At 40.7% G+C, this 27207-nt stretch overlaps 1 protein-coding gene across 3 annotated transcripts in view; it reads left to right on the forward strand.

Moving 5' to 3' along the window:
- The first annotated feature begins 1136 nt into the window (after window positions 1-1136).
- Window positions 1137-27207, forward strand: part of nipbla (NIPBL cohesin loading factor a) — a 34993-nt gene continuing 8922 nt past the window's right edge. Inside the window, exons 1-34 of one of the 3 annotated variants that reach the window (XM_075467853.1) lie at window positions 1137-1503; window positions 2976-3047; window positions 4392-4535; window positions 4788-4953; window positions 6402-6502; window positions 6637-6739; window positions 6932-7095; window positions 8577-8725; window positions 8893-8983; window positions 9210-9431; window positions 9618-9875; window positions 9976-10727; window positions 13435-13648; window positions 13772-13948; window positions 15128-15301; window positions 15556-15717; window positions 15824-15927; window positions 16026-16112; window positions 16300-16531; window positions 17567-17718; window positions 17819-17899; window positions 18110-18210; window positions 18438-18567; window positions 18684-18766; window positions 19155-19287; window positions 19429-19572; window positions 22765-22851; window positions 24508-24728; window positions 24908-25010; window positions 25182-25280; window positions 25457-25603; window positions 26537-26671; window positions 26820-26918; window positions 27081-27134. In XM_075467853.1, coding sequence (XP_075323968.1) covers window positions 4472-4535; window positions 4788-4953; window positions 6402-6502; window positions 6637-6739; window positions 6932-7095; window positions 8577-8725; window positions 8893-8983; window positions 9210-9431; window positions 9618-9875; window positions 9976-10727; window positions 13435-13648; window positions 13772-13948; window positions 15128-15301; window positions 15556-15717; window positions 15824-15927; window positions 16026-16112; window positions 16300-16531; window positions 17567-17718; window positions 17819-17899; window positions 18110-18210; window positions 18438-18567; window positions 18684-18766; window positions 19155-19287; window positions 19429-19572; window positions 22765-22851; window positions 24508-24728; window positions 24908-25010; window positions 25182-25280; window positions 25457-25603; window positions 26537-26671; window positions 26820-26918; window positions 27081-27134 — 4989 coding nt within the window. In that variant the 5' untranslated portion in view covers window positions 1137-1503; window positions 2976-3047; window positions 4392-4471. The remainder of the gene's footprint in view (window positions 1504-2975; window positions 3048-4391; window positions 4536-4787; window positions 4954-6401; window positions 6503-6636; window positions 6740-6931; window positions 7096-8576; window positions 8726-8892; window positions 8984-9209; window positions 9432-9617; window positions 9876-9975; window positions 10728-13434; window positions 13649-13771; window positions 13949-15127; window positions 15302-15555; window positions 15718-15823; window positions 15928-16025; window positions 16113-16299; window positions 16532-17566; window positions 17719-17818; window positions 17900-18109; window positions 18211-18437; window positions 18568-18683; window positions 18767-19154; window positions 19288-19428; window positions 19573-22764; window positions 22852-24507; window positions 24729-24907; window positions 25011-25181; window positions 25281-25456; window positions 25604-26536; window positions 26672-26819; window positions 26919-27080; window positions 27135-27207) is intronic. The other 2 variants (XM_075467852.1, XM_075467854.1) reach the window with 2 other exon arrangements.

Consider the following 27207-nt stretch of genomic DNA (forward strand, 5'->3'; position numbering starts at 1 on the left):
GGTGAAAAGGAAAAACGGATTTCCCTTATTGCTTCGTATGATTTCAGGTGCTGAACAGTCAAGGACATCGTCTGTCTCATTTCTAATTTCATTGTCTCCTCAATATTTTTAGTGGGTGACAGCTCTGCTGTGGATAGGTTAGTTCAGCACCACAAATTATTTACTTTTGCTGTTGCAATTTGTATGAAATGTTGCTCCACAAGACGCATATATTTTAGAGTTGATGGTGCTCTCACAGATGTGCAAGATATGCATACTGAACCCCTGTATCATCACTGATGCTGACTTTTGAACACTATGTTGATCAACTGGATGGTCACTCTCTTTTTTAGGCCTGAGAATGAGGTGGGCATGTTTGAAAAAGAAAAACAACAACTTATAAACGCTTTTCTCCTTTTTTCGCTCAGTCCATCTGAAACAAACTCGAGCCCAGTGAAAACAGCACCATTTCGGTATCTTGCTTGCGTGGTTTTTTTTTTTTCTTTCTATGGGAGGGTTTTTAACTTGTTTTGAAGATGAAAGTGTGTTCAGGAGCCCCAGCAGTGATTTACACTGTATTGAAGCAGTTTGGCCTGAGGACCCAAAGATCACGACCATTCAAAATTGACTTCCAGCCTTGCCTCCCAGCTGTGTTTAGATATTTCTCTAGCTTTTATTGAATTATTGATTAAATCATCTACTGAAGATGATGAAATCCTAAGATACTTTGCAATTTTATGTTGAAAGTTATTAACATGCTGATATATTAGCCCACAAAATCTTTCACAGAACAGTGTGCTCCTTCTAGCTACCTCCAATAATATAGCTGTAGAAATATAAAGATTTCATTGTATCTGGTACATTTATAGTCCCTCATGGAATTTACACGTATCATTCTAATGGTTACTCTGAATATAAGGAAGAGGATGGGAATTTAAGTGATTTGTATTTGTGGTAATTACACATAATCCATTTCAAAAGAAGAAAAAAACTGCAATGATACACAATATTTACAAGTACTGTACACATTGGGCCATTTCGTATAAACTTGTCTTACAACTCCTCCTAGTGGCTTAAATACGTAATGTCGCATGGCATTTTGTTTGGCGCCGATGGAGGGAGTCACTCCTGAGATCTTTGGTCAGTCAGACGACAGAACTTCCGGTCGGCATTTTGTTCTACGAGAGGAGAGCCTCTTGATGATCGCAACAACCGTCATATTTCTCATATACTGTCGAAATTGGCTGCAAACATTGTTTATGTCGGTGTAGACCGACTAAAACTCCGAAAGACGAATGTTTCCCCATGAATTTACGTTGAAACATTCACCCTTGAGTGACGGAAGAAGAACGAATCAGTCCGACCCGGATTATTGTTGATAGCTACCAAGCTAGCTCATCAGCTAGCTGGCGAGCCAGTCGAGTTCCTTCTGGAGGAGCTGCAAGAGAGAAGAAAGGGGGAGCTAGAGATACGGACACAAACCAAGCTGAAACATTCTCCTCCCTTTGGACGCAACATCCGAAGGTAAATATGATCACATATGTGTTTTTTAAATCTTTATTTTAAAAGTGCACTTATTATTATTATGAATAACGTTTATAAATGCTCTGCTGCAAGACCACCAACGGCGTCGTTAACCGTTGACCGGGAGGTAACGGAAGCTAGCGAATTAGCCTGCCAAGCTAGCTAGGTGTGTTTTCGCTCTACCGAGGCGCACGGCCTCAACTGGATGTCATTTGTCGAGCCCGAGGATTGGGCCGTTGCCACGGAATTGCAACCCGTGCCGTTGACTGTACATGCACTTTCAAACCCATCACATTTTTTCCGAGCTCAGTGGAAATTGGCTAACATTTATCAACCACGACTAGCGCTTCCTTGTATTATTTTTTAATTCCCATTATTTGAACGAGGAACAGCGACAGGAGCTAACTAATAACTGTTAAAGCTAGTTAGCTTAACTAGCTATCTTTTAAAACGCGACTATTGTTGTTAGCAAATGTTAGGTTGTTATGGATAGTAATTTTTTTAGCTTTACAGTAGCTTCGCGGTTAGCTCAAAGGGTCCAAGCGGTAAACAACTTCTCAGCAGTATAGCGGTGTTGTTTTTTTCGCTTGTGGTTAGCTTCAGCTTTGCAATTGGGCAAAGATGAAACGTTGTAATTGATTGTAATGTCAACTGCACATTAGGATTATCAATAGTTTTACATTTGACATTTTGCGTTGTGTTTTGGGGAACTAGATTCTTTGGCAGGGCTAGTTGTAGTTTGTGTTTTGAGCCTGTTTGGAAATGTTTTGACTGAGAACAACCTACTTTGCATCAGTCATAGTTACTTTACTGCTTGAGATTGGTGGACATGTTATTGGCGTTGGTTTGGCTTCTAGCTACTCAGTTTGCATATTGCACACAGTAGCAGTTTACTCCTGGAGGATTCAGCCCCCCGCTACTGCCGCCACCATCACAGTGCATCTGTTCCTTTGTGCTGCCTCCTGCCTGTCAGTCTCACAGCTGTCAGCCAAGAGCCAAGCCCCTGCGTGCAGAGGAAAACCACACAAGCTGAGCATGCTAACGTTACCGCTTGCTAATATACTGTTTACATGATCCATCTGTTGATTCTCCGTAACAGTTAGGTGGTGCAGAATACGTTTCATTTCCACCCCAAGTGTTTGAGCTCAATGGTCGCTTGCTCTCAGTTCTGATTAGGTTGCAGCATTGTGTTTACATGGCTCTAATAAAATGCAGAGGTTGCTTTTTTTCCTTTTCTTTTACATAGATATGTGGCTTATTCTTTGAAGTTGTGCTGCACGCTTTTGCATTCCCTGTTTGAAGCTTGTGTAGCAGGAAGAATAACGGCAAACGAGAATTGCATGTTTGTCATTATTTTGTTCGGTGTTAGTTAGTTTTGTGTTAGCTTTTTAGACATATCATTGTCCAAACTGAGAATGAATTGCAGTTTTATGCTTCAAAGTGTGATGCAGAGCCGTTTGTTTCCCCACCAGATTGAAGGTGTAGGAGTTTTTATCTGAAATGTCATTGAGTCCACCAGAGACTACACAGAATTCTTCTGAAAGGTATTATTACAGTTTGAGTTAGCTTTGTCACTGGCATGTCATGATATGACACTGTTGATTGTTTATGGGGTTTGACTGTGGTGCATGTGATCATCTGTAAATTTCTTTCTGCATATATATGAATCTGAATGTTCAGTCAGAAAGAATGAATTTGACAACAATAAGTTCCGTAAGGAATGCTTGGATATTCTGAATATTTCCCACAAAAAGCTTGTTTCACCTTCTGCATCCTGAGAGGTCAATGGCATCTAACAAGCAAATGGGTTTAGGACAACTGTAACAAAGGGCCCTAAACTTGTGCATATGGGTAATATTAGGATGTGGTCTTTGGGGTTTATAACTTGAAATGAATTAACATTAACATGTTTAGTGTAGGCACACATAGGTAGCCAAAGTTCATACTTGTGTTACTAAAATATATGTATGAAATATAATCACCTATGCAACAGCATAATATTAACAGTGTTAATTGCACATAATATTTTTTAATTCAGCTTGAAACTGTGTGCTCTATGCCCATGCATGGCAAGATAGCTACACAAGCAGAATGTTTAGGCTTGTTCACTAGAGTACATGTGACAGGTGTTTTGCAGTATTCAGGAACTTTCGTCACTAGTAGTTTAACATGAGTTTATATTTCTTTTGTTAAAACTACTAGGCCAATCCTTTGAAAGCTAGGGTTATGCTGTTGCATTTACATCTGTTTCGTAATATATTTTAGATACAGATACACCTTAATATATTTTCACATTGTCTATATATCGGGGGGAGATGATCATTCTGTCATTATGTTTGAAGGAATCATAATACCCCTCACTGAGGGAAACTTTGACTGACTCTAGAAAATGTATGGAGTGATACAAACACACACCTATAGAGAGCTAAAGTGTTATTGAGATGCAGGAATGTATCGTAGTTTGTTCTTTAACCTTTGACTCTGAACGAAATGTACATATTTCTTGAGTAAGATATCTTCTTAACACCACATTTTTTACTGAATGCAAAGTCCTCTGATATATCCCCACTTATAGCTCAGCATCATACTTGATATGTTGTTGCATAGAGTGAAATCTTGTTCAGTTATGTAGTGAGAAACATCACATTTTGTGTATGCAGATGATGCTGCTGTGCAGAAAAAAAAACAACCTCATGTAGAATAAAGTATTATCAACATGAAGGTAGACAAACTGTATACATACATAATACAAATAAAACTAAAAGGATCTTGAATCTACAGCAAAGGTTGTTGTGCGTCTTTCTTTACAACTTTTATAACTTGATGTCTTTCCGATAAAAATCCCAGATTTTGTTTTTGACCTCCTCTCTCACTATGTTCTCTCCAAGGTGCCAGGAGATGTGAGGACGGGTGTCGTCCATTGACCCCCTGATCTACCTGTGTATTAACACACTCCCCCACCTTCAGCATGAATGGGGATATGCCTCATGTTCCCATCACCACTCTTGCTGGGATCGCTAGCCTTACAGACTGTGAGTGTCAAACATACTGTCACAGTTTTTGCTCCAGTCTCCTGTATATGACATGCAAATCAGAAATATTCTATTTGAACAAATATAAATAGTCAGTTTTGATTTCATGCTGTTTGTCTTGTCTACCTATGTACTTCTCTACTTTCCTACAACACCATATCCTCTAATGCTTCACTTTTTTCTCAATCTTTCTCTCTCCCGCTTTTATTTCATTACCAATCTGTTCTTTCAAAAACTCTGTTCTCATCTTAGTGTTGAACCAGCTGCCCCTTCCCTCCCCTCTACCTGCCACCACGACTAAGAGCCTCTTATTCAATGGGAGGATTGCGGAGGAAGTTACCTGTCTACTGGGCTGTCGAGATGAGAATCTGGCCTCCCAGCTAGCTCATGGCCTCAACCAGGTTTCCACAGAGCACATGTGAGTGTATGAATAAATGCATCCATTTGGCGGAATTGTGTCTTGATGAACAGAGTGACAGGTTTAACATGAGTATGGAATGGTTGTCTGTTGTGGAGCCCGAAGTTTGATACAAAAAGTTGGCTTTAAAACTGAGCAGTAAAACTCTAGTCATGGAATAAATGTCGCTGTGTACTTGTGAACATGCAGCACCATTTTTTTTAATTTTTTACTTATAATATTGATCTTGTTTTTATTTTTTTTAATCGTTTACAAGGACATTGTTATTTCACTCGTGTTTTTAAGAAAACTTAGTATAATTGTTAACATGTATCGAATGTCTGTGTTGTTGCTGTGGTCCTGGCCAGGACGATCTTTGAAAAGAAATCTTTGATCTCAAAGAGACTTTGAAATAAAGGTGACAAGAATATCACCAATTACAATACATAAAATATATGTATTCTTAATGAGAGAAGAAGGACTCATCCTAGATTAAGATTAAGATCAGATTTATTGTCATCTACAGGGATACACAAAATTTGTCCTCCGCTTTTAACCTATCGAGGTTGGCACCTGTTGAACACACATGCACATGCACAGGGTCACACACTCATAGAGTCAGATGCCATACACCGCTCCACCGCAGCCAATTACAGCGTCTGGGGAGCATGGGGGTACGCTGCCTTGCTCAAGGGCACCTCGTCCATAGCAAGGAGGTGGACTGACACCCCTTCAGCTGTCAGTTTCACCAATCTTTTGAGTGGCGAGAGTGAGAATCGAACCGCCAACCTTCCGGTTATTAACCACTGAGCCACTGCTGCACCTTAAATTGATACTAGAATTAAAAGCTATTGTTTTCCTCACTGGCTAATTTGCTAGATGCAAGTGTGTGTAAAAAAAAAGACAAGAAGAAGACGACATTTAATGACTGAATCCATTGGGAATGTAGTCTGTTTATCCTACAGCAGTGACAGTAATATTACATATTCATGTTTTGTTGACAGAAAGTTAAGATTTTCCAGAAAATTGTAGTATTTATTTGAATTGTGTGTACAGGGTGGAATTGTTCTAAAAGCGTAAGGTTTAAACCTATTAGAAACACGGAATATTTATATGCCTTGGAAATGTATCATTTATGGCAGAACTTTGGTGGAATGCATTAGTCTGAGCTGGTGCTACAGAGGCAGTGCACCTTAAATGACGAAGAATTTATACGACCAAAAATGTATTTGCCTTTTACTTTTCTCTCTTTGTAGTAAAAGGTATACAATTAAATCTGAGTGTCAGGTTACGTAATCTGTCATATTTTTTTATTTTTTTTTATTATTTAGCCTGCATTGCATGTTTACATTTATACTTAAACATTTTTCAAGACTGTTTGTTTTACCCACTTATCTGTTTAACTGTTTTATAGTGTGCCCACGCATCTTTTTGTGTGTGTGTGTGTGTGTGTGTGTGTGTGTTTTCAGAGAGCTGAAGGACAACCTGGGTAGCGATGAGCCAGAAGGAGACGCACCACTGTTGCTGCAGACCATGCTGGCCAGGAACCCTGGCATCTTCAGGGAGAAAAGTATGGAGACAAAAACATGTCCAACCTTATTATGTTTTATTATTTATGTGGTTGATGGTTATAAAACAATGAAATCATTAAGACAAGTTATGTGTAGATTTTCACATCAATTTCATACGTATTTTTCTAAACAGTTATGCAGCAGCCAATGGTACCGCCGTTCAAGATCAACTCCATGCATAGCCCTGCCCAGTCTGCAAACTTCCAGCCAGCAGCAATTTCTCCCAATCCATCAAGGTGGGTTCCTTTAAAAGATTGAACTGATTGTAATCTAACAGAACTTTCAAAGTATTATAATTGTTGGACCAGTTGTCGAATAAATATGTTTGAATTTGAATAATCGTATTAATTTAACTTGAGTTCATACAATTTCTCTGTTTCTTGCTTGCTTATCTTCTGCTGCCCTTTTCTCTTTAATAATTCATCCAGCCGATTTGTGGCGCCGCAGACTGGTTCTAGTAGCCGGTACATGGGCCAACAGAGCAGTCCAGTACCAAGCCCCTACACTCCCCAGAGCCCTGCTCCTGGTTACATACAGCAGTATCCCCACCAGCAACCACCTAGCTACAATCAACACCAACAAATACAACAAGGTTAGACTGTATGTGTGAGTGTGGTGGTCATGTTTTTACATGAAAGGAGTCCTGGAATGCGGATCGGTGCATCCTTACGTGTGTGTGTGTGTACCTGAGTTTAAACTTTTGACTGCATATTATCAGGGAATTTAAGTGTGTTTTAATCATTTTCATTTTGCCATATTTCAAAGCCACTCTAAAAGGTGCGCGCATACTTAAGACCTTGTTTAGTGTGTATTATTGTGTGAAGATTCCTCCATCTCCATCTGTGCTCTTGAAGTTTCTTACATGACAGCATCTCTGGACAGGTTAACCGGTCGAACAGTAGCCTCTTTCACATGGGCATTTTTACAAGCTGTGCCTGATGCACCTTCGTTGTGCATTATGTCATGTGCGAAAATAGGTTGATGCGCGTCTGTATAAGGAAAGTAGCAGCAGAAGCAAAATGGTCCTGCCTTGTTTTGTGCTCACACACATCAAGCAGACAACGGAGAACTTTCCATCTGAACCAACATTCCCGTTGCCACTCTGCTGATTCTGGTATGCTGACTTGATGTGTGTAAGGACACAGCAATGTGGGGCTGAACTTCCTCTGTGGGGGATGTGTGAATTACAAGTAGGGACAGCAGTGGGTTAACAATAAGGTCCAACCCTGAAAGAGGCTATTACTCGTAATAGAATGAGCATTTAAACCTTTGATGTCAGACTATATTACAAAACCAAGTTTTTGACTTTATCTCCTTCGGTTGCTTCACAGAGAGCAGTTGCCTCAAGCCAATGCATTCGGGATTCTGTTTTCGTTTGTCTAATTTGATTCAAAAGTTTAAGTTGGAAGTTCTCAAATGTTTTAACAGTTGAACATAAGTTGTTTGGAGGAACCCTAATGCATAACTCAAAATTGGCAATCCATGGGCATTCAAAAACACTTCTAGAGTAAGAAATGGAAACTTCAAAGTTTGGGGCTCTTAGATTTAAGTAGGATTAGTTCGGATTATTCTACTTTGCATTTCGGGATCCTGTTCTGGTGTATTGAATTACACTTGTTTTCATGTTAAAGTAGATGAGCAGTGATAGGAACAAGTTATTTATTTATTTTTTTTTTTTGTTCAACCAAGGCTGAAACATTTTTTCAATTGATATGTTATTATTTATATCACCAGTAAGTTGGATGTATTGACATCTCTTTAGTGTAGTATTTTAACTAATAATGATCGTAATACATTTTGACGATTATGTATGGGTCTCACTGAGCTTATGCTGAGGTTTTGGAAGAGCTGTGGCAAATTTTACAGTAAAACTGAACACGTTTCCAGTAAAATCCTGGGTCATGTAAATGTTCGAGGAATTAACACTTTATTAAATTTAATAAGCAGAGTCGAGACACATCTCCAAGATAAAAGTGATGGCATCTTTTTTTCTAGCCAAAATCATCGTTGTTGGTATCAGTTTACCAGTAAATTATTTTTTTAAAGGAATGTTTTTGTTTTCAATTTTTTCAGTGTCTGTGTCAAGCCCGATGGTACCTGGTGGGATACGAAATATCCATGAGGGCAAAGTATCGGGGCAGATGGCCAACGCTCCCAACCACCACTCAGACAGACACGGTACCGAGGACTACCTGAATATTGTGCCACGACTGGACAATGAGGTATGACTGACAAACAGTAGTAAAAAGAGATTTATACTCAAGAGATTCATTTTCTGATATTTGCAGTTTCATTATTTCTTTTTGAAACTCTGTAGTTGTCTTGAAACAAAAGAAACAATTTTTTATATTTTTTTTAATCTATTATGATTGACTTCTGTATTGTTTAGGAGGGGGACTCCACCATGAGGAATCCATCTTTCCCTCTGAGGTCTCCACAGTCAGGCTGCTCTCCAGCATCGAGTGAGGGAACACCCATATGTAAGGACACGGAAGTCAAAGAGGCACTACAGTGCATACACCTTACCTGACTTTTTGGGGTTTTTTTTAATTGAGGGAGAAGCTGCTTGTAAATAATAATAATTAGAATATACACCACCTGAATAGTTTGAGACCATTAATTCAGTAGCAGTGCCACTGGTCATTACAGTGATCCTTTTTTTCCTCATAACTTTGATCTTCTCTTGTTGGTGTTGCTGCCTCATAGCGGGTTCTCGCCCACCGCTGATTCTCCAGTCACCGCCTCCTTATGCACCCTCACCAAGGGATGGAGGACCTGACCAGAAGCTGCAACTCCAGCAAAGGAAGAAAGCCCTGACAGTGAAGGAGGAGAAAGATATGTATGACATTGTTAGTTCTCCAAACAAGGACTCTACAAAGCTCACCCTCAAGCTGTCCAGGGTCAAGTCAAATGAATCTGATCCCCCAGGTAAGATTCTGGGTTAGTTCAGTTGTAGCTGGGTTAGTCATTTGTTTATGTATATTTATTTATTTATTGTTAGTCAGTTTTACAGCATTTGTAATGTTTTGCAACACTAACAAAGAGGTATGCTGCATGGAAATGTATTTGTAACAAAAAACACAAAAAATTCATGTTTTTTGGTTTGTGTCTCAGGTGATGTGGTGCCGGGCATGGATCAGAACTCGGACAATATTGAGGCAGAGCTGGGCTTTCAACACGTTCCTGTTCTCCAGCAAAATCTAGCAGCCCGACTGCAACAGCAACACGTCTCCCAGCAAGCAGGTGGTGCTGGCGTTCTTCAGCCTCCCAGTTCCCCTTATGGCGAGGCGGAGCTCGATGCTCTTGCTGAAATTGAGAGGTTAGAACGAGAGGCGGCTAGTGAAAGGTGTTCCAAGGAGGTGCAAGATAAGGGTATGTTGTACATGTTAATATTCATTAAAGTAGCCCTAAAAAGTTGAGACACACATGGACTTGAGCATTGAATATTGTTTCTATGCGTCTCTTTCTATAGACAAGCCTCTGAAGAAGAGAAAACAGGACTCTTTCCCCTTGGAGCCAGGTGCAGGCGGACCAGGTGGTCCCACAGGGGCCCCAGGCAGTGGATCAACAGGAGGGGGCAATGCAGGCAAACTGACGCCACAAGAGGCCACTGCAGCTGGCAATGGTGCCAGCCGCCCTCCCCTCATGGTGAGCATCGACCTCCAACAAGCAGGCCGAGCTGATGGCCAGCTCGACCCCTGTCTGGCTGCTCCTATTCCAGCGCTTGAGGCCCAACGCTGGCCTGAAGAACCAGCTAGTGGGCCAGCTGCCATGGAGGGTTCTGACACAGCTCTGCGGTTGAAACCAGATGGACGACCGGAAGTAATCAAGAACAGGGTGGATAAACATGACAGCAGGAGAGATGGTCGGGAGTCATCAAAGCACCGACATGATGAGAAGTCCTCAGACAGACATGGAGAGATGCCAAAATCATCAAATCGAGGGGAGCATGGACGAGACAGGGACCGCGAATCTGACAGGGATAGGAGGCATCGGAGTGAGACTGGCAGTCGAGATAGGCGGTCTCCTGACCCTCGCTCTCGAAGTGATCGAGATAGGTCTGGCTTCAGGGCTTCTTCCACTGGAGAGCCTGGTCGGAGCAGCAGTAGGCAAGATGGTTCCAAACCGGCCTCATCCGCTGCTGGTCCTAAAATTCCCGATTCTTTCCCTGCTCAGCTCCTGGGAGGGCATAGCGGAGCACTGAAGAACTTCCAGATCCCTAAGGTGATCTGGGCTGCCCAAACCAAATATATCCACCCACCCACCTACCAATCATTCAGCTGTCACTGCCTGCAATCTCACCAAACCAATCACTCCCGTGCTCACTCTTGTTTTTGTTTTCCCCATTTTAAAACCTACGTTTTTTTCTTTTTTTTTTCTTAATTTCTGGTATTGGTCTTAGAATTCAATCACTCATTAACTCACACTTAATCATCTGTTAAAAAAAGTAGATTTTTTGTTGGTTTGTTTTGATTTTATTATTGTTGCTATTATTGAAATTAGTTGGTGTGCAAACAGAATCAAATGCCTCAAAGAAATCTTCCACTGTGGGTAAATCATTTCTGAAATCTTCTGGATTGAAAACAACAAAATTTCCTCTTGAAGTTAAATTCCTCATCTGTTGTCAGCAGTGTTCAGTGACACCCTCAGCCACTTCCATGTCAGCTACTCGCCTGATGCAAGTGGCAGTGCGTCACGGTCCGTTCTTATTTTAGCATGGTGGTTTTTGTTCACTTGCATTGACAATGAGTTTGTCGTTCCAGATAGGGTCAGTTCAAAGAAGAGATAAATCTAACAAAATATTGTTGCAATATTCAGTCAAACAAGATGACACTGTCCGACAGGTGATGTTAAAGTCATAATGGGTGGTTAAACACCAACACAGTCAACCTAAACAGGTAAGGCAAGGCAAGGCAAGGCATCTTTATTTATATAGCGCATTTCATACCACAGGCAACTCAATGTGCTTTACATAAAGACAAGGCATTTAAAAGAACAGCATAAAGCAGCATAAAAACAAGCAATTTAAAGAGAAAAAAAATAGAATAAAAATTAAAGCAATCAAAGAAGAGGGGAAAAAGAAATATATAAACTCAACCATAAGCACACCGTAAGAGAAATATTTTTAACCTGGATTTAAAAGTGCTTACAGTTGTGGCTGATTTCAGTTCTGCTGGTAGTTTGTTCCAGTTGTGTGCAGCATAACAGCTAAAAGCTGCTTCACCGTGTCTAGTTTGAACTCTGGGCTCCACTATCTGACCTGAGTCAGCAGATCTCAGAGCTCTACTGGGTTTATACTCTGCTAGCATGTCATTCATGTATTCTGGACCTAAACCATTCCGTGATTTGTAGACGAGCAGCAGAACTTTAAAATCTATTCTGTATCTGACCGGGAGCCAATGTAAAGACTTGAGAACTGGGGTGATGTGATGTGATCTCTTTGTTCTGGTTAAAACTCGGGCTGCAGCGTTCTGAATGAGCTGCAGCTGTTTGAGACTCTTTTGGGGGAGTCCAGTCAGAAGACCGTTACAGTAGTCAAGTCTGTTGGAGATGAAAACATGAATCAGCTTCTCCTGATCTGTTTGGGACATGAAACCCTTAATTCTGGATATGTTCTTAAGTTGATAAAAGGCTGATTTGGTGACTGATTTGATATGATTGTTGAAGGTCAGGTCTGAGTCTATCAGCACGCCGAGGTTCCGGACTTGGTGTTTAGTTTCTAGAGACAGTGACTCAAGATGTTTACTGACAACAAACCTCTTCTCTTTGTTGCCAGACACAATGACCTCAGTTTTTTCTTGATTTAACTGAAGGAAATTTTGGTTCATCCACTTTTTGACTTGCTCTAAGCAGTCGCACAATGACTCTATAGGACTGCAGTCATCTGGAGACAGTGCGAGATATGTCTGTGTGTCATCTGCATAGCTGTGGTAGTTGACTTTAGAGTTCTTCAGAATTTGACCCAGAGGCAGCATGTATAGTGAACAGAAGGGTTAGTTGGGGTTAACATTGCTGTTCTCAGAAGTCCTACATGTAGTTTGAGTGGAATTATTAGTCATGAATGAATGATGACAACATCCTGAATAAACCAGATGTGCGCCCTTTAGAGGAGAGTCTTGAAGTTACCTGTTGTTTGCTTTGGTGCAACAGTCATACATTAGGAAAAGTGAAATGTAGATACAGTGTTGTCTCCAGCAATGAGACCTTAATTCTTCTTGTTATTGCTTGCCTGTCATTGGTAGAGAATGTGACACTGAAACGTTAGAGTGCGCTTAGTTTGCATTATAATTGAATTTATTGGATTGAGGAATATTGTGAGAATTTTGTAGATGAAGTTTCTCAGACATCGTTGAAACGTCATATTAAAAAAAACTGGTTAGCGTTGACCAAATTTTTGGAATAAGTTATCAGCATACAGAATGGCTGTTAGTTTCTATCTGCAGCACAACACCCCAGCTACATTGAACAGAGCGCTGTTAGTATAGGCCGCATTGCTGATAAGTTGTTTTAGTTTTTATCAGGTACTTAAAACTGCCCTGTTTCATAAGACACAGAGATGGATATCTTCTCAGTGTTCGTATAGGCTTTGAGTGTATTGTATGCATTTTTAGTACGTGACCTTTAGGTGCAGGAGACGGTGTTATATGCATTCATTGCTGGCCCTTTAACTTAAGATGTGACATTGTTGGAAACACAGTGGAATATATCTTTGTCTTTGCTCTGTGGTCAGTGGGAACTAACATCAAAATCACTAATCTCATGTTGGTTTCAATAATTGTTTGGTATTTTAGCGTCTTGAGTTTCTGTTCTGTTAACAAAATTTTGATAATTTCTCTAAAGCTCTGTGAAAAGTGAATTTCATAGATATTTGAACTTGGCATAACTGTGAGCTGTTTTTTTTCTTTTTTTTTTCTCTCTTTTTTTTTTACAGATCAATCGTGACAAGGATGGCAGTGGGTCAACTGAGGGTCAAATGTGGGGTCAACCTAAGGTTAAGTTAGAGAGGCTAGGTTTGGTGAAGGATTTTGAAAAGCGGCCCAAGCCTGTCGTGGTCCTAAAAAAGCTCTCAGTTGACCAGATCCAGAGGATCATACGGCACAGCAAGTCTGGAAAGAACAGGTTCTCATCAGGAAAGTCTGGCAAAAGTAAGAACATGAACTTCAGGCAGTTTCACTCAACTTTTTCTCATCTTATTGTTATACACTACACAGACATTGATGCATTTCTCTTTTTCAAAATAACTTGATTTATTACTGTTGAATGCTCAGGTGGCATGGACCCAGCAGTTCTGAAAGAGCTGCCCCCAGAGTTGCTGGCAGAGATTGAGTCAACCATGCCCTTGTGTGAAAGGGTGAAGATGAACAAGAGGAAACGAAGCACTGTAAATGAGAGGCCCAAATATGCTGAGGTCAGCTCAGACGATGATTTTGACGCAAATGGAGAGTGTAAGTAAATTAACTAATTTGTCACTTTTTGTTGACTTGGGCTACATTTACACTGCAAGTCTTGATGCCCAGATCTGATTTTTTGCCTAAATCCGATTTTTTTTTTTTTTTTTTTTTTTTTTTTTTTTTTTTTAAACGTGTGGTTTTACATACTTTAATAATGTGACTCATCTCTGATTCACGCGATTACACTTGCCTATCACCTGAAACATCGCGCATGTCTACTTAAGTGTTTACCAAACTCTACTGCTGAGGCAAATGGACGACGTTGACATAGGTGTGATGCTAGTGTTGCGGTATATGAGAAGTTCGCCCAACATTGGCAGGATTTTAAGGCAGAGAAGGAGGAAAAGGGCCATTATTGCATCCTGTGCACACGCTGCAATTATTGCCTCCTCAGTTGTTCAGAGGAGTGTCTGGGTGCGAGACCGATCCCAGGACTGGTGGGAGAATGTTGTGGCGGGCTTTGATGAAGAGCAGTGGGTCAGCAATTTTAGAATGAGCCGACAAACTTTTGGTATGCTGTGTGAAAGTTTGTCCCCATTCTTCTCCTACCAAGACACCACATTTCGTCGGGCGATTCCACTGAAAATGCGTGTCGGTGTCGCTCTTTGCTGGCTCGCAACAGGTGCAGGCTATCGCACATTGGCTCACCTATTTGGCATTAGCAACGCATCAGTGTGCCTGATTGTAAACAACTTCTGCCAAGTCGTGCGAGACGAGCTGTGGCATCGGTACATACAGCTTCCACGAGCTGACGAGCTACAGACCGTCCTCCGATGTTGACGTGTGGAACGCAATGTGTAAGAATATCCGATCTGCCTGTTTACATGGCGGTCGCATTTTCACATATCCGATTCGTATCTGATAAATTTCCACATATGAAGGAGGCCTGTATCCGATCTCAAAATATCCAAATGCATGCGTCCTTGTCCTATTTACATGTTCAAAAAACATATCGTATCTGTGTCACATGAGAGCAAAATATCGGAATTGGGTAACATTTAACTGACAGTGTAAATGTAGCCTAATTTTCTTTTGAAAAATGATCATTGAAATGAAATGGGCCTTTAGACATTATAAGGAATTAGCTGATTATTAAATTACAGTTTACCAGTTTACTGTTGTATGTCAGCTCGATCATCTTCAGGATCAAATTTCTTTGCTCTATTTCCCCAGCTGCAAGGAAGCGACAGCGACGAGACAAAGACAGATCTTGGGACATGGAAGAAAGAGAGCGACGTGGGTCGGGAGATCACCGGAAAAGCGGGCAACGAGACAGCCGACGAGGCTCGGGCAGCCGCTATCGTGACTCCTCTGAGGAAGATTCGCCACCGCCCAGCATGAGTGAACGTATGTATTCAACCAGTTAAAGTTATGCTTTTGAGTTGTGTGTCATAGGGTTTGGTTTTTCACATCTCTTTGGTGCATTAGATCAGAGAGTAGTTAAGTTTATACACAGAAGTGACTATGACATCAAAGTCTGTTATGTATTAAAGGAAATTAAACAAAATTTCAGTCAATACCAGCTTTATTTGACAAATTGAAATCTTTCAAACTAGCACTTTAAAGAGGACATTCACACCTAAAAATTAAATTTGTTTCAGTTGCCAGAAAAATGAAGATGAAGGAGAAGCAGAAGAAACGGAAAGCATATGAACCCAAGCTGACCCAAGAAGAGCTTATGGACTCATCCACATTCAAGAGATTCTTAACAAGCATTGACAACATACTGGAAAATCTGGAGGATGTGGATTTCACTACCATGGGTTAATATTAGTGTTTACCAGCTTTAAACGACAAACTTTGCGTGTACACTTAAATCTTATTTTACTGTCATTATTCTCTAATGTTTTCTTTTGTGTTTTCGAGCAGCAGATGATGATGAGATCCCTCAGGAATTGCTGCTTGGTAAACACCAGTTAAATGAGCTGGGCAGTGAGTCTGCCAAAATTAAGGCCATGGGCATCTCCAGCAGGGTATGGTATATATTTTGCTGTGAAAATGTTGCGTGAATTGTTGTGGAGGTGTGACGTTCTATCAGATGTGGGGCTAATAAACGTTTCTGCTCTTGTAGATTCCATCAGACAAGTTGGTGAAGCTCCTGAACATCCTAGAAAAGAATATCCTGGATGGATCCAAGCTCACCACACTGATGAACCACGTAGGTTTCTTCTCCCAGTTCCTCTGTTTTCATTATTCTCTGCAGCATACTTTTTGGCAGTAATAGCAGTAATTACGGAAGGGCTTCAGATTTCTTGGTGAAAATTATTATAAACTGTTTTTTTTTTTTTTGTTTGTTTTTTTTTAAATCCAAAGAGCAGTCACATTCCTTTCCTTTCTAACCTCAGGACCATGACGCTGAAGATGAGGAAAGACTTTGGAGAGACTTGATAATGGAGAGAGTCACAAAGTCTGCAGACGCCTGTCTGACAGCTCTTAACATCATGACTTCATTGCATATGCCGAAGGCTGTCTACATAGAAGACGTCATCGAGCGAGTGCTTCAATACACAAAGTTCCACCTTCAGAACACACTGTACCCACAGTATGATCCTGTCTACAGGGTGGACCCACATGGAGGTGAGCATTATAGCCAAACTTTGTTTTATCACTTAACTTTCATTTTTTTTAATTAAACCTGCGTCTTACTGTTGTGATCCAAATGAAACTAAACTGATAGCTTGTAGTATTTGGCAGTATCAAAACGTTCCATGGAAATTAGTGTTGAATGTAAAAATGAAAGGAAAACTTAACGAGACTAACGGCTTCCTTGGAGTTAGAATGATAATATTTATGATGAATTATCTTATTTTTGACCTGATTGCCTGGTCTTAGGTGGAAGTAAACATTAATACACATAATAAAAATTAATGTCTTGATAAATTAAACTTAAAGTATCTGGATGAGTCTTCGCGGTTCTCTGATTTTATTTATTTATTTATTTATTTATTTTTTGGGGGGGTATTGGAGTTAAGTCTGAATTGTAGACTTGCATGAAATTATTTGTAAGAAATGTCTGTAGAGAACTGTTGGTACGAAATACGATGATTAGCTATGGTATTAAAATGATCTGCCTTCTGAGGCGCCCCCTAATGGCTCCAAAACAGTTTTGTCCAGTCGGGCCTGGACCTGAGAGCTCAAGTAGTGTTTTGTAGTGTATGGCACTAGAACATTGGCATTCAATGTGTTGGAACCCCTGGGTTGAGGGGTGGGAAATGTTTCAGTACATTCCGTTTATGCACGATCACACTGGGATATGGAGGCTGGACCAGTGCCTTGGGCTTGTTGTTGTTGTTGTTTTCCTGAAATGATCCTTGTGGTATCATGGGGCCAGTTGTCTGGCTCGGTGAAGGTACGGCCATCAGGGAGTGTCTTTGCCATAGGGGGGTTAGTCACTCCACCTGTTTGTGATTTTGATGTTGTTGTTGATAGTTATATAGGAGAACGTCCCTTTAAAGCAAGCTGTTTGACAGAATTTGAAGTTTTAGTTGACTTCTTTGGTTTTTCGTATATAATAACACTTGCTTTGACAAATGTGTGTAACTGTTTGTTCACGATCAAAGAACATCCTTTTTTCTTTTTCTTTTTTCAACTGGGCTTCTCCTATTTGTCTAGGTGGTCTGTTGAGCTCCAAGGCAAAGCGTGCTAAATGCTCCACACACAAGCAACGTGTCATTGTCATGTTGTACAACAAAGTGTGTGACATTGTCAGCAACATTTCTGAACTCCTGGAGATTCAACTTCTCACAGACACAACCATCCTCCAGGTATAATCTAAACATTTCTAGACAACGTTGCTCTTGATTCATCCGTCTCAGAAAGCGCTTTGCTGACCAAATGATTACTCGTTTTACCTTCTATTTTCAGGTGTCTTCTATGGGAATCACTCCATTTTTTGTGGAGAATGTCAGTGAGCTGCAGTTGTGTGCCATTAAACTAGTTACAGCGGTGAGTCTTGGTGTACCGAAAGTCTTTATTTATCTATCTTTATTTATGATGCTGGGGACCCATTATGTAGGGTCACTGAAATAATGCATATTCATTTTTATTGTTGCATTTCTCCCTCTGCCTTATTTATCTATTTTTTTATATTCTTAGTGTTTTAACAACTGTACAAAAGTAAAGGGAGTGATTAAAGATTGTTTCCTGTCTCTTCAGGTGTTCTCACGCTATGAGAAGCATCGGCAGCTGATCTTGGAGGAAATCTTTACCTCTTTAGCCAGACTGCCCACCAGCAAACGCTCTCTCAGGAATTTCAGGTAACGGATTTAATCTCTGTCCATGGTGATTTATGGCCACTGTTACAAAGACAATGCACCCATTTTGAGGCCTGGTTATTGTAGGGGCCGTTTTTGTGGATGAATTATTGAAGGTAAAGGTGAAGCTGTCCCAGTATAACGATGTTTTCTGAAACCCAAGTCCGTTATTATCCTAAATATCGCCCATAATTACAATTTAACGGTTACTCTGAACTCTTGTGCCTTAGGCTGAACAGCTCAGACCAGGATGGAGAGCCAATGTACATCCAGATGGTAACTGCTCTGGTGCTGCAGCTGATCCAGTGTGTGGTCCATCTCCCCAATGACAGGGATATTTTTGATGAGTATGAAAGCAAGGTAAGAGGACACACTTTAACAACGAACCATCACACATGTGCAAGTATAATTGTTTCATGAATGCAAACGCCACGTTAAAAAACATTTTTTTTTTAAGAATCTCTTTTCTGTTTTAGGTGGATCAGGATGTTTTGATAACCAACTCATACGAGACGGCAATGAGAACAGCACAGAACTTCCTCTCAGTCTTCCTCAAAAAGTAATTAGTTTCATCCTGTACATGAGCGGAAATGCTTTATGAACTTTTAAGATGACGGTAAATGTGTTTTGCCAACTTAACTGTATAATTTTCTGAGTGTGCAGAGTAATTCACCAACCATGTTTAGTTTCTTTAAAGACATAGCTATTTATTGTGTGGATTACTGGTACAAATTGTGTCACCATCTATTGTTATAGAAAATGATAGCCAGACCACCATTAACCAGCTTGTGGTGCTTGTAATACATGAGATGCGTGACATTTCAGACATAACAGGATACCATCCACCAAACTTCATAGGGTTTGGTAGCTTTAATTTGCTATCCTGTTCAGCAATTTCTATTTGTGACACTACCCACTTCCTTCTGTTTCACTTTGCCCTCCCTCAGGTGTGGCAGCAAGCAAGGAGAAGAAGATTATCGGCCATTATTTGAGAACTTTGTCCAAGACCTGCTCTCAACAGTGAACAAACCAGAGTGGCCGGCTGCAGAGTTGTTGCTCAGTCTGCTTGGTAGACTGCTGGTCAGTACGATTAAGTTCTTTGTTAAAACTGGAATGTAATAAATTAATCTTTATTAATTTATTTAGATGCATTTCTTGCTGACATTTTTTCTTACGGTCCTTCTGTCCGTCTGTCTTTCTCTCTGTTTTTGCTCTGAACAGGTACACCAGTTCAGTAATAAACAAACGGAGATGGCTCTGAGAGTGGCCTCTTTAGACTACCTGGGCACAGTGGCTGCCCGTCTAAGGAAGGACGCTGTCACAAGCAAGATGGACCAGAGATCAATTGATCGTATCCTACAACAGGTGCAAAACTTTTCATTTAACACATACACCTGACAGCCATAACATTAAAACATGTTGAACTGAATATCATTGATTGTATGAATGTCAAGGATTGGAGTTTCAAGCAGGAAAACTGATTAAAAAGCCACGTTATAAAAAGTGGACCATAAGAACATAAAAAGTCTAAAATCCAATCATTTGAATCTAAGGCCTTAAAATGTCTAAAATTCTCTTGAAATCTCATAAAATGTTTTAAATACAATTTTGAAAGGTCTTAAAAATGTATTGACGTGACTTTTACTTAAAACAAATGTATAAACGTCTCTCTTTTAAATGTTTTTTGAGGACGCTATAACGGAACTAAAGTACCTGTGCAGCCCGGTCAGAATTCATCGAGTACAACCTGCTGTATAGTTTGTTGTTCGTAGTTGCTAGCGGCGCTGTGACTGAGGAGCGGCTAATCGGTTAACGCTTTGTTTAAGATGGGTAAATGCAAATTTGACAATTTGTGGCTTCAGAACGAACAATTTACCTCACGGTTGAAATCGGTTGATGGAAATATTTATGAAGCACACTGCACCTTGTGCAAGAAAGGTTTGAAACTTGGCACATTGGGCATCAAGGCGTTGGAGTCCCATGCCAAATCGCAAAAGCATAAAGCGGTCTTAAAATGCCAGCAGCAGTATTATTCCACCTCAGGATCTGGAGCATCAAGGTCCAGCGCGACCCAGTCTGCTACAACTCCAGTTGACCTCCGGACAGCGTTTGGGTATACGCCCACACTAAAAGTGGAGGTGCTCTGGACTCTTCACACAGTAGCTAAGCACCAGTCATATACTGGCAATGAGAACATTGATGAGCTGTTCCAGACCATGTTCCCTGATTCTGAGATAGCAAAAACGTTTAAGTGTGGAAAAGACTTTTGTTTTGCAAGTAATTCCGAGCCTCCTTTTTGCCAGTATGGATGTGAAATGGGTCTTAAATTGTATTGATTATGGTCTTAAAAAAGTCCCGTATATACATGCATGGGAGCAGAGTCAAGTTACTAACCCGAAGATATTATGGTCAGTGCTGTGATGCTGGGGACCGTTAGAAAACGTTTTAAGTAACTCTATCCTTCTAACTTTCTTTCTGGGAGATCATACATGTAGGTATAGCTGGATTCAACAGGCAGATGTCTTGAATGGTGATTTCTGTCGGGTGATGCTGTGCTTATAAAAATAAGGGTTTTATTAAAACAGAGTGACAGAGTGAAATTACTTAAATGACTTTGAGTTCACATGTTGTCTTAATGGGCTTATTTTCAGTCACAATGTTTGACATGTTGAGCCACCTGCTTGACGAAAGAAACCGAAAAACATGTGAATAAGAGCAGCTTTATTCAACTGGAATTCAGCTGTATTAATTAGTGTTGCACCGATACCATTTTTTGGCCCCGATACCGATACCTGGCTGTGCAGTATCGGCCGATACCGATACCACTCTGTTTGGGGAAAAAAAATGTATATATATATAAATTATTTATTTATTTTTTTTTCCAAACAGAGTGAGATATATATATATGAGCTGCATACTACTTGGATGTAAAATGTAAAATCTTTATTAGTTTACAAGTTCATAAAACACATGGGATGGGGGGCTCCGATCTAATGGAGAGAGAGAAGGATTGGGAACGCAGGCTTCCTTGGTTGCGACACACACGACAGGCTAACCCTTAACACAACACACGGAATGAAAACCCACTACAAGTCAGACTAGCTTCACTAGCTTTAAGGCACGCTTTAAACACAGCACACAGAGTCAACACACCACAAAACACGCGGCTAACCTGCAGCATATGGCGCCCGTTTAACCACAGACCCGTAACTCCTTCCCACGCAACCCCACCAATCAATACCACATAACAATAGGCCGACCTATACATAAACACTAAAACACGAAGTTAAAAGGAGAGGAATACTTAATTCGCCCACTTGGCGAGACCCTCCCCTGGGGTCTGAGCTTGTGCCGCTGTCCAACTTCCCGGGGCTTTGCTGGACGGTGAAGACGGTAACTGGCTGTCAGCTGGTAGTGCGCTGTAACGACCGCACAGGGAGCAATGGCTGCCCAGCACTCTCTTATCGTGGACCCTGTTTTGACTACAGGAAGCACCCAGCCTCCCCTCCTCACACTCGCGCTGCAAACTCCCCCTGGCTAGCTGTCTTTGTTGCCGGCAGCTCTAGATGACTGCGAACGACACCCTCCCCAGCTGACAGTGCCATGTTGCCAGACGTCTTGCTCTTCACACATAGAAAAAGCTGCCCCGGCATTGGTTAAGAGCGGCTATTGGCCCGCTCTCATTGGTCTGGAGCAGGCCAATCGCGATAGCTGCACAGTGATCACAACACAGTGTAGCGAGTATCGGGAGACGTTCAAGTGTCATACAAGTATCGGAAATGGTATCGCTGCCCTATTTGTTGGTACTCGCCGATACCAATACCACCATTTTAGTGCCGATCAGGGCCCCGCCCGATACTGGTATCGGTATCGGTGCAACACTAGTATTAATATACGCTTTGCTGTTTTTACGAAAAAATTGTTCGAACCTCAGTATCTGGGTGTATTGGTCTGGTTTTGAGCATCTCAATGTTGGACTAATATATTTCCATGTATTTTAAAATTCTGGTTTTGGACGGACCAGCAATTTTTATTCATTTATTTATTTTGGTATCATGTAAACATGTTTAGTGTGACTGTTCGTGGTCCCCCTTTAATTGCTAAAGTATTATCTAATGGCAACAGTGTCTTTGAGCAGGATAATGAGCCCTGCTATATGGCCAAAATGTTTCTGGAATAGTTCTGGACTTGACTTCCTGATTTCACTGATTATCTGAGTAACCATCTGCAGGATGTCCTCAGATTGCCATTTACAGGAAGTAAAAGATCTGCTGCTGGTATCTGTGTGCATGTTATACTAGGACACCTCCTGAGATCTGGTTTGGAGTCCATAGGTCAGACCCATTTTGTTGGCTTTATGGGGAATAGTCTGCAGTAAGCAGGTGTTTTAATGTTGTGGCTGACTGGTGGTCGTTTTATGTGGTGACAAAAATAGGGTATATTGACAAGCACGACATGTGTCTTGCAGTTAAGGTTTTCTTTTCAAATTTTTTTTAATCCATTTTAAGATTTCACATCGTATGGCTTTATGTGTAATTAATATTTGTTATTCTATAGTCTGCAGGCAACGATGAGACCCAGCAGCTGCAGAAGGCTTTACTGGACTATATGGAAGAGAATGCTGAGACGGATCCTTCACTGGTGGTGGGTTTACAGCATCTGCCAGTGTAGATAACTGAAATCACTTTGCATGTTCTGGGTCTTGCACTGGCTGTTAGTTCATCATTTGGTATATATGGATACACCTTCCTTTAGGTGATGACTAATGCAAGCAGAACACTGAAAAACCTCTGAAATTTCTGGCTGTCAGATAATACTTCCTTCTGCTCAAACTGTTCAACAAATATTTCTGTCTGTTTCATATTAGAGAAGTAACATACACGAGTTTTATATATATATATATTTTATATATTAGTGGTGGGCCGTTATCGGCGTTAACGTGCTGCGATAATTTGAGAGTCTTATCGGGCGATATAAAAAATATCGCCGTTAATCTATTCTCAAAGTTGGGTTGGGAACTGGGTCAAAATAGGTAAGCAAACTGTGATGACTTTTACCTTGATATTTTAGCTCGGGTGTAGGCCGATGTACTTTGTCTGCCGTTAGGTGTGATGAAAACAGAAGAACGCCACTTTGCAGAAGCCTGTGCTAGGCAGTTTATGGAGGTCGCTAATCTGTGGGGGATAGTTGACAAAATCTGCTCTGTTGGAACAGACAGCGCTCCTAATATGGTGGCCGCATGGAGGATACTGCCCTTCGAGCATCTGCCGTGTGTTGCACATGTTGTACAGAGAGCGATTGTAATGTCACTGCGAGAAGGGGTTTTTGATGCTGCACTTGCCAAGTGTCGACAAATGGTGGGACATATCAAACACAGTCCGGCCAACGCAGATGAGCTGAAAGTCCAGCAAACCTCCCTTGGGCAAGTTCAGGAGCCACTCGTGCAAGATGTTCCAACACGGTGGAATTCCACCCTCGAGATGATCAAGCGCGTGTGGCGCAACAGAGACGCACTGCACACAACGCTATCTCAACAGCAGCACCACCTGGCCCTCCCAACAAGTGCTGAATATGAGAAGTTGGCGAAGCTAGAGAAACTGCTGGAGCCATGCATGTGAATAAGCTGGTCTGCCTGCTGCGTGTACACCAAGAGCGACCTCGCTGGAGAAGCTTGCTTGAGAATTTGCTTTGGTAGCTTTGGTAGCTTGTGACTTCACATTTAGAATGTTAAATTCTTAAAGGCCCCGCGGCTGTGCAGCACCCACGCGAGTAAAAAACATGAGGAAAGTGAGGGCAGGGGCACGAATAAACGTGTTGTTATTTACAATTTGTTATTCAAGATATACATCACGTTACAAATGATGTAAAACTACATTAGGTACACCTGAGAAGAGCAGGAATAGCAGAGGCAGCTGTGAAAAAGAAACTAAATTCTAAATAAAATCAGAAATAAAACTTAATTGCAGTGAGAAAGGTATGCGTGGGGTTACTACACTATTGTATTGAAGCACTCGACACAGCAATTGCAACAGTCTCAGGATTAAACGACTATTGTTTGGATAGGAACCAAAGTTTACACGTCTGTTTCCGCGAACCCCGCGGATTGCCGGACCCTGAATGAGCCATTTTAATCTAGATTAATTTCAAGATTTCAGTGAGATTAATCTAGATTAAAAAAATTAATCTATGCCCACCACTAATACATATATATATATACATTTACATTGTCACTTACTGGTAGATTAGAATATTTTATTGGCAGTCAGCTCAATCTAACACTGAACGTTGTTTATCTTCTAGTTTGCAAGAAAGTTTTATGTGGCCCAGTGGTTCCGTGATGCTACAACAGAGGCTGAGAAGTCCATGCGGAACCAGAATCCAAAGGATGACGACTCATCGGATGGACCGCAACATGCAAAGGAGTTGGAAACTACTGGTGAAATTATGCAGCGTGCAGAGAAGCGCAAGAAGTTCCTGCGCAACATAATCAAGACCACACCATCTCATTTCACCACACTAAAGTAAGAATTGTTTTGACGTCTTTGCGTTGTGCGTTACGACAAACTTTGGACTTTTCTGCTCTTTCCGAAATGCATTTTTCCGTCTATTTGTCTCATTTACACTCATCGACGTGTGTCAGTCGAAGTACCGCTGTGTGCCTGTGTCAAACTTTGAATTTCAACTGTGCCCTTTTCTCCAGAATGAACTCTGACACTGTGGACTATGAAGACTCCTGTCTGATCGTGCGTTATTTGGCCTCTATGAGGCCGTTCGCCCAGAGCTTTGATATTTATTTAACACAGGTAAGCTAAGAATTTTCTTCTTTTTTTTTTTTCCTTAAGTGAACAACAAGAGTCGGAAAGTTAAACAATTTATTGTTCAAATGTAATATTTCTGGTAGTAATAGTGCCTATTGGTTATTTATAGGCTGCTGTATTTTCATCATCATTGTTATTTTATTTATTGTTTTATAGATCTTACGAGTTCTTGGGGAAAGTGCCATCGCTGTGAGGACTAAAGCCATGAAATGTCTGTCTGAGGTTGTGGCTGTCGACCCCAGCATACTGGCCAGGGTATGTCAGGATCTATGATTTCAAAGATACTTTTAGATAAAGGATGCAGTTAAATTCAATATCCAAGATGTGATCCTCTGATCTCATAAGTTTTTCTACTATAAAGAAAACAAGAACTTCTTAATCTTCTCTTGTGCTTCTCTGTACTGATTTGCTGTTGCTCTCCACTTCTGTAGTCTGACATGCAGCGAGGCGTCCATGGTCGTTTGATGGACAACTCAACTAGTGTGAGAGAGGCAGCTGTGGAGCTTCTGGGCAAATTTGTGCTCAGCAGACCCCAACTCACTGAGCAGTACTATGATATGCTCATCGAGAGGATACTGGTAAATTGCCTACTCGCAGTGATGTTAATGCATGTTGTGTGCATGTTGTGCAAATGAACATTCTGCTCATTCCCTGATTGTGGCCGTACAACAGTGTGCCTTTGTGATGCTTAAGTTGTTGAATGTATCGCAACAGTCATAAGGAGTCAAGTCAGTCAAGCAGTTCATTGATGATGGTTTTTCTTTAAATACAGTTGCAACTTACTAAAATATCTTTGCAGCTAACACATGAACTGTTGTTTGATCACTGTATTGTGAACTGGTTTTCAGTGAGTTTTCAAGCTATTTCACTCCAATGGCCGTTGATGCAGAGCTTCCAACACAACAAGCTTTTTGTTGAGTTCTGGTCTTTTTATTGAGGGGAGACTCGTATTCCAAGCTTCTATAAAAATTAGTTTTAAGTTGCTTTTTTATAGTAGTATTGTTATTTATTATTTTTGTTTCAAATCTTAAGGAATAACAAAAATCATTCAAAGTAAAAATATGTTTATTTGAAAAATAATGCTACTAAGAAGTACTAGAAGGATTGAGTGAGAAGAACTCAGTATTTTTGAAGTAATTAGGAAGACAGTTTAAAAGCAAAAACAGTTCAGACTCAAAGACCAATACAGACCTTGATTCAAGCTAAGCCGATAGAAGCTGCCTACGTTGAAATGCAGTCAAACAAATAAGCTTCACTCATTCCTGGCACATAGCATCTGGGAAGTGAACATATTGGCATTGTTGTGTCTGTTGTCATGGAAATGAGAAGGAGGTTCATGTGAAGTTCACTTCTCATTACAGTATTATGCTGCCATCTGTTGGCAAACAAGTGCTCCTTCACCTAATGCGGTGCTTTGGATATGAAAATGAGAGCCTTGTTTTTTTTTTTATGTAATGCTTTAACAAACTTTGCAGCCATGCTTCTAAGAATTGCCTTGTTTTGATACACAGGACACTGGTATCAGCGTAAGAAAGCGGGTGATTAAGATCCTCAGAGACATTTGTCTGGAGCAACCAACCTTCAGTAAGATCACTGAGATGTGTGTGAAGATGATCCGCAGAGTCAATGACGAAGAAGGAATCAAGGTTGGGATCTGCTGCTTGTTTGTCTGTTCATAGATTTAACCTCTTTAGATGTTTTTTATAATAATTCTGCCTGTGTTGCAACATTTTTTCACAAAACGTGCAGTTGGAAAGATTATTAAAAATAAATTAAATGCATTCTTCTTGTCAGAAATTGGTCAATGAGACATTCCAGAAGTTGTGGTTTACTCCTACACCAGGCCATGACAAAGAGACGATGACCAGAAAGATTCTCAACATCACTGATGTTGTAAGTTACAATGTCTGACTGGTTTGTTGTGTATGTAATTAGAAATATGATACCTCAATTTAAAAAAGAAAAAAAAGGCTTGTCTCTGATGAACCCTTTGTGTTTTTTCTACATTAAACTTCGACATGTATCAATGATCTACCTGTCTGATATCTGCTTCAGGTCGCAGCATGTCGGGACACTGGCTATGACTGGTTTGAACAGCTTCTTCAAAACGTAAGTCCTTGGTTTTTGTTGCAAATCTGATCTTTTTGTTTAAAGTCTCACAAAACTAACATTTTCTTTCCTC

This window comes from Odontesthes bonariensis, chromosome 6 (genome assembly GCF_027942865.1).
Source record: "Odontesthes bonariensis isolate fOdoBon6 chromosome 6, fOdoBon6.hap1, whole genome shotgun sequence".
Classification (NCBI taxonomy): domain Eukaryota; kingdom Metazoa; phylum Chordata; class Actinopteri; order Atheriniformes; family Atherinopsidae; genus Odontesthes; species Odontesthes bonariensis.